This window comes from Triplophysa dalaica, chromosome 12, assembly GCF_015846415.1.
Source record: "Triplophysa dalaica isolate WHDGS20190420 chromosome 12, ASM1584641v1, whole genome shotgun sequence".
Lineage (NCBI taxonomy): Eukaryota > Metazoa > Chordata > Actinopteri > Cypriniformes > Nemacheilidae > Triplophysa > Triplophysa dalaica.
In genome coordinates, this window is record NC_079553.1 from 9,235,740 (window position 1) to 9,248,130 (window position 12,391).

Below are 12,391 nucleotides of genomic sequence, written 5' to 3' on the forward strand. Positions count from 1 at the left end.
ACACATTAATCTATGGTTTTGCAATATTTTTATTCTTAAGATTAAGTAGATACATTATGTACAACTCAGTATGTACAAATGGCAGTATATTCTTACACTCCAATATTTAACACCTGGAGCTCTAATGAGAGCAGACATTAGGGCTTTGAGAGTTGAGCTGTAAAAGAAGAAAAAAAATCACAAGCACAGTCCTGTGGAAATACTTACTGCCAAGCATTGACCACATATAAACCTATCCACCACCACCACATCACATTATAGAACGTAACACACAGAGGAAGAAGGGAAAGAACATTGAGAAAGAGAAAGGATAGATGGCCGGAAAAAAAGAAATATGAAACGAAGCAAAGACTCAATTAACAGCTAAAGGCTAAATTATTTGAGCAAGAGCACAATACACACAGAGGCAAATGTAAAATTCAAGCGAAAATGATCTGGAAAGCAAGAAGCTGATGCTGAGAAAGAAGTAAATTAGGGGTTTAGGACAGGGAACATTTATAGAGACTGATGGTACTGTTAGTAATACTGCTGTGGAAACGCACACAACTACAACAGCATACCAGACAGGCTAAAGATGCATTTCATGACAAGAAAAAAAAAGTAACAATATTTGAGAAAACTGCTTGGAAAAAAAATCCTAGCTTTAAAATCCAAAATTAATTAAGCATTATGGGCAACCAATCATTTCATGAGCAATCCAAACATGACACTGAGACCTGAGGAAACTTTATAGTATGTAACAAACGCTAAATCAACTTTTGTTTTTGTGTGGCATATCGAGTTTACAAAAGCTTCAATGGCCAAACAATTATCCATATGTCCAGGTATGTCCAGTAAGCCATTCTACAGCTTTATATGAACTTGCAATATCAAAAATTCAAATCGTCCATATAAGAAAAGAAAGCTAATATGAAACAGTTAACAGCAAAAAAAAAAGAAAAAAAAGAATACTGAAAGTCAATAACAAATCAGCTAGTGGAAAAAAAAAACAGTCAACCAGAATGGACACAAGACATAACTGAACATATACCTTCCCTAAACAACCCTGAATGGAATGACTAAAAATGAACTCAACATTGCGATGGTGTTCATGTAGCATTGTTTCATAATAAAGGCTGTTATGTGTAAAAAGACAAAAGTGTAACATGTGACAGAAAACTGAAATCACCAAGCTCTCCTTAATATGCCAGTAGCATCAGACAACAGATATAATGAAGAATCTCAGTGAGCTGATGTCTGGTTGTCTCAATGCCCATTTCCAGTATGTCTCTGGATAGGTTTATCCCTCATCTGTTCATCTCTTGCTTTGCTCCAATAGTGCAGGACTGCAAGAAGAGAGAGAGAGATCTGGTAATAAGGGACAGGGGTTGGGAGGGGTTGAAATATAAGGTTGAGAAGGAGAGGAGAACAGAGTCAATGTCATTGTATAAATCAACCAGAAATGTCATTACAATTGGTTAATTTACAAATACAAGTTCCCTAATAAAACAAAGCTTTTAAGTACTCAAAATGAACAAAAACAAAGGAAGAAAGCTTAACTTTTTTAAAAATTGCTCCAAACTTCAATTTACGTAAATATTATATTTAACCTCAAAATCCCATCAGAAAAATCTATGTTTCTTGCTCAGTCAAGCAATACACAAAGACTGTATCTTTACATGTGGAACATGTTGAAATTGTACTTATGCCAATTCTTTCTTTTGTTGTTGTGAACACTTTTAATGTCTCCATTAACACATTCAATTTTATTAAACATTCAAGACATGACTATAGCATGGAAGCTGAGGGGAAGAAAGATGCTTGATGAAAACAAAGTTTGATCAAGAATGGGAAGGGTAAAGGCAGGTAGAAGGGAGCCAGATCTTAAATTATTTGAGAAACCGAGAAGTCTGCTAAGCACTAGCTAGTTATGATCAACAAGAGAAAGATTTGGCATGTAATTCTATATTCACAAACTGCCTTGCTCGTATGAAAATGTTTTTATAAATGAATATGAAAAAATTCACTTCTGAAATTGCTTCCTCCGCTAGACAAGACATGAAATAACATTCATAATCACTCATTCCCACCAAACTCCAAACCAATCGTCACTATCAAAGAAGTTACTTTTAAAAACGGCTATCAACATTTCTGTATAGTTCAAAACAACACTTACCATGGTACAAACAAAACCAAAAATTAAACCAAAAGTACTATAAGGGAAATAATCGGATCCCAAGCCCAGTTATTTACATTCAACATATGTACATAAATCACCTATGAGGTGTCAGGGATGCGTTCTGCTTTAGCTTTTATAGCCACCCTGAGCAAACCATCATAATCACACACATTTCAGACTCAAGCCCGATCTATGCTGGTTGGACATTAAATAACCACATTAACAAAAGTTTGACAATCAGAAAAGCCAAAAAGCTCCTAGCTCATTTGCCGAAGTTAAATTTGTGTGATGACTGCAAACCAATCTGTGCAAACACATGTTATGATCTAATATTGGCGTTCCATTCTCTTTACAAGACTTTGGTACAAACATACAGTATAAATCTTTGATTTACGACTGCACAGTAAAAAAATGAATTGAGTAGATCCATTAGGATTACTGTGCAAAGGTCTTGTGTAATTTTGTTTCATTAGTGTCACTAATACTTCAAATTGCTGATCATGCCCATGACAAAAGGACAGCCGGATCAAGCCATTCCTCTATTGAACAATATGTTTGACTTGAAACACCTCCACACACAATCTCAGCAGAAAAGCCGAGTGATGATCCAAGAAATCAAGTCCATCTTACCAGCCATACATGCACATACATTCTTTACGTGGACCCTGCTGAATCACGTGGAGATGTAGCCATACAAACCCATGCATTTCCAAACCCCAGTGGAACAAAAGCTGGCCACACAGGGGTTAGGTAACTAGTTGAGATCACCATGTGGACAGGAGACAATCGCCATCTTGCTGTGAAACTGCTCTAGCTTCTTCTCGGTCAGGCTGCACAACTGCATGTTGGATTCAGGGTGATCTGTGCTCGGGGACACTGCGTGAGGGGGACTCGGCTCTCCGGTGCTGGTGGTCAAGCTTAGTGTAGGAGGCATGCTCTGTGTGGTCCTGGATGGTTTAAAACTGGCCCTATTCAGACTTCAGCAGGGAAGGAGTGAAAGGTTGCGAGTCTCTGATTTGTTGTAGCCAACTGTACCGAGTTGCTGTTCTTGGGTGTTGAGGAAAGAATAAACAAGGAAGCCTATCCTTATGATGCTTGGGTGTTTAGATGCAGTGTCGTAGAGACATGAATGATGATGGTTTAAGGCAGATTTTTCATCTTGTTAACATCATCTTGTTAAATCTCAGTCCAAATCTAACACGATATGAGGATTAGATAGCTGAGGAATGCAGGAAAACTAACAGAGCATCTCCATTGACTTACTGAAGACATCTCAGGTAAAGAGAGAGAGCATACAAACCATCCTCTTCTTGCTTATAGCATAGCTAACTTTGTAAAGTCCATCAAACATGAACAAAGGTTGCTCTGGAATGAAGATCTTGCAGCTTCAGCCTTTGTCTTCACACATTGTGCACTTGTGGTCACACGATAGGTGTAAACGGGCTCACTTTATATTCAACCTTCTTCTTGAACCATGCTGTTTTCTGGTCTTGAGCTCTGTGGCTGTTTGCTTGAGAGGAGAGAAACATGAATACACAACACTGTTAGCTTAAAAATGTTTCCTTGTCTGTGATGTGGGGAGAACCTCGACTGTCTGAACCTGTCTCTGTTTAATATTTCAGCTGACTCCAACAGATCTTTGCAGTGTTTGCTTTTATCATGTTTTAAGGGATAATGGCAAAGCTAATTCTGACAATGGTCACTTGTGACTGGTGAACACAAAATGGGCTGTCTATAGGCTGTAGTGGGTCTTGAAATGGCACCTAAGTCAGTGTATCTATTAACTGTCCATCCGTCAGAAAGTCCATCACTCTACAAGAGTTAAAAAACTAAATCAGAGTATTCTTATAAATATAATCAGCTCTGAGTGCATGTCATTATTGTGTAGACATCTGGTCCCTTATCTAATATCTTTCTAAAAGCTCTGTAGCATTAAATACTAGAAGGTGGCTGCTGAGCTGACTTTACAATCTATTTTGCTTGGGTCAGAGGGCATGAGTGTAACCCCAAGGCCTGTTAGAAATTCTAAACATGAATCTAAATCTGGAAAGGCCAAGCTGGACTGTACATACTCCACCAGCGCAGAGGGCCTGAACCTGCAGCAGAGAAAAGCAAAAACATCTTTAGATATCAGAAGTTATGACTGCATAAATGTTTACAAGTAAACACGTGTACTCACGTTTTAAGAATGGCCCTCAAAGCCAGTTTCCTTTCACGTTCCACAAACTTGTCAATGAGGTAAGAGGCCATTCGTGGAGCTTGCTGATAAAGTTTGAAGAACCGGTGGAAGTTTCCAAGTGCCCAGGCAGTACGGAGCTCAAGAGCGTGGGCTACACACGGATCAGCGCAAAGTTCAGGCGTCAGGTACACAAGCTCAGTTGTCATATCTACAGTAGAAAAGATGACATTAGAAACTTTCCGTTAGTATTTAAGAATGAGAGGTTGAGAGACACAAGGCTGAGCTGAACATACCTCCAGAGTTTTTAGTAAAGATGTAGTAGATGAGTCTATAGGCTGTGAATTCTCCAACGTTTTCTGAAGGGTAGTCTTTATATAGTGCCTTCAGTTGGGTCTGGCACTGGTTGAACTCTTCGTGATCTCCCTGGAACGACAGTTCAAATGCATTGAGGTTGACCCAAAAGTAAAAACTTGGTTGCACATTTTATAAGAACTGAATGAACCTTCATACCTTTTCAAGAGCGATACGAGCATGCGTCTCATACACCTCCACTGTGAAGTCTGTACGCACACCTTGAACCTGAGAACAAGAATTCATCATAAGAGAAGAACAAAGACAAAAAAGGCAGGTAAACGATGAACAGATTCTACTCACAGTGAGGTCCTGTCGTATAGATTTCATTTGTTCGCATGCATACACATAATCGTGATTGGCTTTCCAATGAGATTTTACAGCAATCAGAGACTTTCGCAGTACCTGGAAAACAAGAGAAAAATCACTCAAACAGACTGAAATCACACAAAACAGGTTTAGGTCATGCAATATATTGAGTTACGAGACACTAACAGGAACAGGTCTGACAGTTGAAGGGTCAGGAGCACAGGTGAGGCGCAGGTAAATTTTGGTGATATCCTGGCTGGTGCCGACAATGGGGCAGTCGTCCCAGCTGAGCCCCTCCTGGGTTACGTTGGGGAGGTCAAATGAATTAATGTTTAATACCAGGGGCTCACTACGTAGTTTGGTGTTAAAGCGTGCAGCCCGGCTCTGCTTCTTAGCTTCACGATTTGGGTCGTGAAAGTCTATACCTGCAATACCGCTTTTGCGCTTTTTACCAATACCACTGCCGGGCTCTTCCATATTCCTAAACATGGCAAAAAAATGTATGATGTAATTAACAACAAGTATATCAAAAAATTCTATCAAGCAAAATAATGAAGTTTTACTTAAAACTATTCAATTGAACCTAGAGTATACAATTCTTTTGTAAAAGTGATAACTTCTCACCTCCGCCCTCGGTTTGCTTTGCCTCTTCCTCTGCCTCTCTCTCCTCCGGCTCCTCTACCTCGACCTCGGCCACCCTTTTGTTGTCGTCTGGACAGTTGGAGTCGTGGATCACTTGACATGCTGCTGTCTGACGGAGAGCCAGAGTCACTGTTGGAGAAAAATTAAATCACCAGTCATATATAACGGTTCTTTCTTCTATTGACCCAATTTTATTTTGTGAACTTGGTTGTTTACAATCCCAAAAAAAATTGGATTGATATTTTATTGTGGTACATATCTGATAACCTGCAATACCTGCGATTATGGTGACTCCTGTCTCTGTTTCGGCTGTGAGGGGAGGGAGATCGTGACGAAGAGCGGGACGAGCGGGAAGAGCTGGAAGAGGGGCTTCTCTGAGAGAATACATTTCTATAATTACCCAGCCTGGCCCCAACCCTGCCTCGGGTGGCTGCGCCTCGCCCGACAGCATTGTCCTGAGAACGCTGAGCAACTGTTTCCCAGCGAGACTGCTTGGCCTTGAGACTAATAAATTAGAAAGTGCTAATTTAGGGCGGTGTTTGAAGAGAGAAAAACCTGATAACTGATTTGAATGAGCAGATTGCATGTATAAACCGCACGATTCTGATGCTAAATTGAAACTCACTCAGGCAGCGGTTCTCTAGTCCAGTCAATGGAATAAGCAGAGCCATCCTGTAATCTGGACTGCAGAAGCTCTTTTAGCACTTTTTCTGTACGATCCTTATCCTCTTCAGATTCACAGGCTGTAAAGCAGCGCTGCACATACTCTTTCATGGCCTGTGGCCAGTCCTGAGGCCTGCATTTACAGAAAATACTCAGTTTAACCCCAATGAAGGCTGTAAATGTAAAGGGGTGCTTTCACTGATCTATATAAGTGACTGAATTGAGCTTAGAATGCTAAACCAACAGCATGAGGTATAGCCAACATAAGTGATTGTGCAGTCGTCTTGGACAGAGTCATCAAACGACAAAGTTGGGCACTCCCAAGAGTCTGTAAGAGTCTGGGACTGTAGCGGCCGTGTAATGAAGTCATGAGCAATCCAGTCATTTATATAGATTTGTGGGTGCTTTAATATATAAAGATAAACGATAATCTCACCGGGCTTGGGCATTTCCTGCCGAAACGGTAGCTGTTGCAAGCACAGAGCCAGCCATGGTTGTGGCAGTCATGTTGGGTAAAGTCTGTCCTGGGGGCTGGTCACCTAAAGGAAAGGTCTGATTGGCCATAACATATGGACGTTTGGGTATATTAAATTTGACCGCACCTGCTCCTGGAGCCTCTGTTAAAAAAAAGAAAATCACAGTTGGTGAGAAAACAAGGTTTACAAAGTAGAAATTGTATGTTAAAAGATTGCTGAGGATTTTCCTTAAGTAAAGTAACATTCAAGTACAGCAAAGGACATACGTTTCATGCGCTGCCACAACTGCTGGCCACTATTATTCATATTGGGAAGGTTAGGTTTTTTATTGCCGTCCACCCTGCCAGCCCCTCCGTAGTGAGATTGACCTGGACCCTGCTGTTGGGGGGGCTGATATCCTGAAGCCTGGTAACCCTGGTATGCTGGGCGAATTTGCCCTGCATTGTAGCCCCGCAAGGGGTTTGAATCAGCTTGGCTGTATTGTAGGGCTCCGTTAGGACTGTAGGGGCTCTGGGAAGGAGGTGGGGGGTACTTGGCATTGGGTTGGGGAGGTACAGGGGGTGGAGGAGGGGGAGGGGTCTGGTCAGAGGATGTAGGGCTTTGGGAGGGAGGCTGAGGGGTTGAAGAAGGAGGGGGCTGTGTTTGGGAGGAATAACTGGAGGACTGATCTTCCATCATAGGCATGGCAGGGGGCTAGAACAGAAAGAGGAGAGTAAAGGCATTTTCCAAGATAGTATTAACAAGATGCACCACTGCCATTACAATGTAGGAGAAGAGATGCAACGATCAATATGGCCGCTTTAGCAAAGTCCCGCCTTCAAGTAAAAAGATTAAATCGATAAAGACTGACGATTCAGGGGTGGGGCTCTTGTGGGGCGCTTGCCAGCCTGTGCGCAGTAGGGATGCAACAATTATTCTAACCCATGTTTCAATACCAACCTCAATTTTTCACCCAGAGTTTTGGTTCGGATGGCTTGGCACATATATTTTACTGAGATTCTCTTTATTTAACTTGACTTATTTTATTAACTTTAAAGAGTAAATGATATGAGATCCTGAAAATGACATTTCATGTAGTGTGTAATGTTGTCGTGTTTGAAAGCAAGTAGTCTGCCAAGTTGTAAATCAGAAGTAGAATGAATAAAGTTATTGGCTTGCAATAAAGGGAGTCGACTCTGAATCACGCAAACGAGTTGTCCCTAGTCTGATTCCTGAACCGCCGCGGATTTACATCACTACATATCATCCCCGCCTACATTTTGCTAGGACTGCCCGCAAAAACTTCACTCTTCTTGCCCAAACACTGTAGCTTGTGAGCCATTCGGTAGACCAATCACAGCAGACTAGACCATCTTATGATTCACATCAGACTAGGCTGACGGAAAGGAGGGGATTAGACAGATGAATCGCAGAACAAATCATTTTAGAGTAAGGTACGAAAAACTGTCTAGAGTTACAAAATAATCGTGTTTTTACACCTACTAACATAAACTTGTTGTTGGACACTCCATAAACCAAAGTAGGACCTTAAAAATCAGTTATGTACTCTTTAAGCAAAAATCTACTTCCTGGAGTATCGGATAAATTTAAATATTTACACTGCAGCTCTCAGCAGTTTTTGGTTTGCTATTCATTAACATGGCAGTAAAATAAGCTTCTTGAAGAGATTTTGCACATCAGAGTATTTAAAATAATGTATGGCAAAAATTGCGAATGCTGTAATGGAAGTGAACGGTTCAATGTTATATTGAGTATTGTGACATCCCTAATGCGCAGTAGCTGAAACAACTATGAAAAAAGGTGAATTTTATCACAATTTAAGCACAGTAAACCAAAGTTCTGGAGAAGTCCATATTAGGGCTGCAACCAAAAATATGCGGCCGAAAACAGTAAAAAAAAAGCATGTTCCCTGAATATGTGAAATGGCTACATAAATGTTTCCGAACATGACATTTGAAATGATTAAGCAGAGAGCGATGCACATGCTTTATTAAAACGGCCAAGAATTTTCATTTTAGTGCAACCCTAGTCCATGGACTTTGGCTTTACATACATAGACTATACCGTGTGGCAAACATTTCCAGCAGTATTTGACAATGAAAGAATTTCCATACCTGTCCAGTGGGGGTAGTAGGTGGCTGGTAAGCCCCTGGAAGACCATAATGTCCAGGAGGATATGCTCCTCCATACTGTTAAAAAATAATATACATTATTGTAAGGCACAAAGAGGAAGTCTCTGAAAGAATAGCTCTCCACTGCTATGTAGGTTTAAAGAGATATAATTTTAGGCCCGGTTTCAAAGACACGGCTTTGATTAAGTAAGGCATATGTCTCAGTTGTATTAAGATGTTCATGTCGATTGTTTGAAAATGCCTAAAAATAATAAATTACTGGTGTGCATCTCGAAACAAAACAATGGCACTGATAAACAGATATTAATATGTATCCCAAATGTATACGCAAGTAAGGTATGTACAATGCAAACCTGATGTTACAAATATGGTAAGAGGCGTTACATTTCCATCATTGCAGTATACATTGCAGTATTCGACCAATCACTACGCACTGCTTAACTGGCCAATCACAGCACACCTCGCTTTTTAGAGCGATGAGCTTTGTTAAAACTCTGTATGTTTCAGAGAGGCGGGGCAAAGAGGAGATACAAACATGCACAATATGTGGAAAAGATGGCTTTTCTGAACCTAAAATCATGTTTACACATTGCATTACATCTAAAATAACGAAAATATTAGTTTCAGCCATGTCCTATCAGACCTTTAAGACAGATCACGCATTCATTTTAGTCTGGGACTAGCCTTAAACCTTTTCTGTGAAACCGGGCCTTAGTGCTTTAATTAGTTCAAATGACTATGAACTATATTCAAATGAATGCTGCAAGCATAAAGAGGACAGTGAATGTTACATTACCGGTGGCATAGGGTAGTAGTAGTTATATGGGTATGAATAACCAGCATACTGTTGCTGGCTCTGATACCACTGTTGATAGTACTGCTGCTGTTGCTGCATTGCAGAAGAGTCGGTACCTGTTGTCTGATACTGCCCAGCCTAGAAATAAAAGACCAGAATCAATCATACTCAATATAAGAGGAACAGGGGATGCAATCCCTACATGCTGGCTGATTTGAGTTGGTCTCCCAGCCTGGTTTTAGCAGGGTTTCTGCCAGTTTTTTAGCTGGCTTACCATTTTAGCTGTTCTTTTGTTTCAGTATGGATTTTGAGCAATTCAATACATTTTTGCCAGTAAATTATATTACAGCCTTTGATCTTATTTCAAAGATGTCATGAACTGGGCTTGTTTATTGTTTTATACTGTTGTATGAGGTCTACTTATGACGTCCGCATGGTTTTAAATAAAAAAACTTTGAAATCATTAAGTAATAGGCTATTTCTACCAGGGCTTTGAGGCCGGCTCGACAAACGTTCGGTTTTAATGGGCGTGCCGCATTGAAGACTTGGAAGTAAACGCCCACTTCTATGATCGAAAAGCAGTTTGCGTAGTAAACTTAGTTGAAGCCTTCTGTGAATTTGGTTAGAGACGTAACGTTAGGTTACACATTCGCCCTATTTGCATGGGATTATTATTATCTGGGGACCTCATGAGATTTATAAATTGCATCCACACATCTGAATCTCATGCGGCGCACGTGATGAATGAAGCCAGTGATTTTACTCAAATTTACTGACTTATTTCCCAGAATGTGATGGCAAGGCATTGCATATTGTCTGTATAGACTATAGTTGTATGGTGTTTAATGATATCCGTTCCTGTCAGCATTTGAGACCCATGATCGCAAACCGGACAGAAGATTACTGCGATCGCTGGTCTCAAATGTTACGAGAGTTTCCATGATATACCAACGGTACTCCCAGTAATTTATGGATATGACCCAGCACCCAAAATAATACCAAAACACTTCAAAACAGCCTCAATTATTAGCAAACGGAGGATAAAACCTTGAAAAAAGATATACGAGTTGGCAGAGATGCCAATTCGCACGAGACTAATGTTATCACAGGACCTCCTGTTTTTCAAAATATGGTAGGTCATTTGTGGTGGAATTTTTACTTTACAAATTAGAAGTAGCCGCTGATATTTTGGAGGCGGTGTTCAACCTATCGCATTCCAGTATCTGGCGTTTGCTGGGCCTGGTGTCAATAACAGTTGCATTTTCAGTTCTGACACTTACAGGATGTTTGCTTGAATGCAATTCCCTCTAATATAACAAGAGCACAGGTTAAAATTGATGTCTTAATTCATTGCTCCTTTAAAACTGACCTGTTGGTTGGTGAGATTAGCTGGTGCAGTCTTTGTAGAACTCTGACTTTTAGTGATAGAAGCTAGAGCCTGACGGGCTTTCTCCCATTCTGGGTTCTCATGGACCTGGTTATCTCCATTAGAATTACCACCATACTGCCTGTGGATTATAAAGTAACATTTCCCACTTTAGATTACACAAAGTTCCACATCCACACAAACTCGTCTTTTAACAAGACTGGCTATGTTTTGACCATTGAATGACGGTAATAATCAACTTGCATTTCCAATAAATAAATAATGTTCTTTAACATTGTAAAATTCACTGTACGCAATATTAAATATTCTGTATGATCACAGATAGTCAGAAAATATGGCTCCCGGGGCCTTAATGTTATATAAACCAGGGCAAACGTAAAATCAAAGTATCCCGATATAAACGTCGAATTTCCGTGGAAAATTATAGAAATATCGTTTTTTTTTTTTTTTTAAGCGAACAAGAAATGGCCCACGTTACTGGACATTAACTATTTCGAGGTTTGTAAAAGTAACAGTCCAACGATTAAATAAATTCATCAGGAAGTGTATACGGCCTATTTAAATACATATATTATATTTACATTTTAAATGTAGGGTTCTTACCAGCTAGGTGTCGGGGCTTGTTGTGCTGTGTTCGCCGCCATTTTGCCAAAAGCTAACGACGTAACGTTAGCTTTCGTTAGCCCGTCCAGAAGTATTCGTGAATCTAAGAATACAATATAATTCTCAAGATGATTTGGAGAAAAACTTTAAAATTACTAAGCAACAATTCTACGGTTTTTTTTACAGAAAAACAAACTAGGTTCGAGACGATAACAGAAAGACACTGAAACCCATACCGACTTATTCTCCAAACTGAACGATCAAATGTCAACACCTAAAACAAAATGGCTGATGATAGTGAAGCCGGAAACTCTGTCTTACGCTCTCATTGGACGAAAGAACATTCCGGTCATAACCAGTCTGAACCATAAAACATTTGTAATATTAATTCATGTTGAGTACGTGTAAAAACACGTGCATTTATTTATGTATTACTACTACTACTATCTAGTACTTCTATTATTGGTAGCAGTAGTAGTATTCCTATACTATTCCTATATTCCTAATTTTTCGTTAACCAGACATTTATCATGTTATTATGTAAGTAATGCCACCAAGGTGGCTTTGTTACGCCTACAAAGTACAGCATCTATATTGTCCTGTAATGTTGCTGTAACAGAAGCCATACAAGGACACGTCAGACAAGTAACGCAGATACAGTACACACACACACAGCTCGCTTCATTGGTCTATTT

At 40.0% G+C, this 12,391-nt stretch overlaps 1 protein-coding gene across 2 annotated transcripts; it reads right to left on the bottom strand.

The window, feature by feature from the left end:
- Positions 1 to 11: 11 nt before the first annotated feature.
- On the bottom strand, positions 12 to 12,282 carry leng8 (leukocyte receptor cluster (LRC) member 8). 2 transcript variants are annotated; one of them, XM_056763356.1, is made up of 16 exons: positions 11,933 to 12,282; positions 11,697 to 11,799; positions 11,076 to 11,214; positions 9,707 to 9,844; positions 8,893 to 8,967; positions 7,045 to 7,471; positions 6,739 to 6,919; positions 6,265 to 6,435; positions 5,916 to 6,143; positions 5,622 to 5,768; positions 5,184 to 5,478; positions 4,992 to 5,093; positions 4,848 to 4,916; positions 4,631 to 4,760; positions 4,338 to 4,545; positions 12 to 4,254 (listed from the first exon to the last, which is right to left on the bottom strand). In XM_056763356.1, exons 2-16 carry the CDS (start codon positions 11,735 to 11,737, stop codon positions 4,098 to 4,100), a joined length of 2,508 nt encoding a protein of 835 aa, XP_056619334.1. In that variant the 5' UTR covers positions 11,738 to 11,799; positions 11,933 to 12,282; the 3' UTR covers positions 12 to 4,097. The 2 variants fall into 2 exon arrangements, with proteins under 2 accessions (XP_056619334.1, XP_056619333.1); XM_056763355.1 differs by having other exon boundaries at positions 11,697 to 12,000.
- Positions 12,283 to 12,391: the final 109 nt, after the last annotated feature.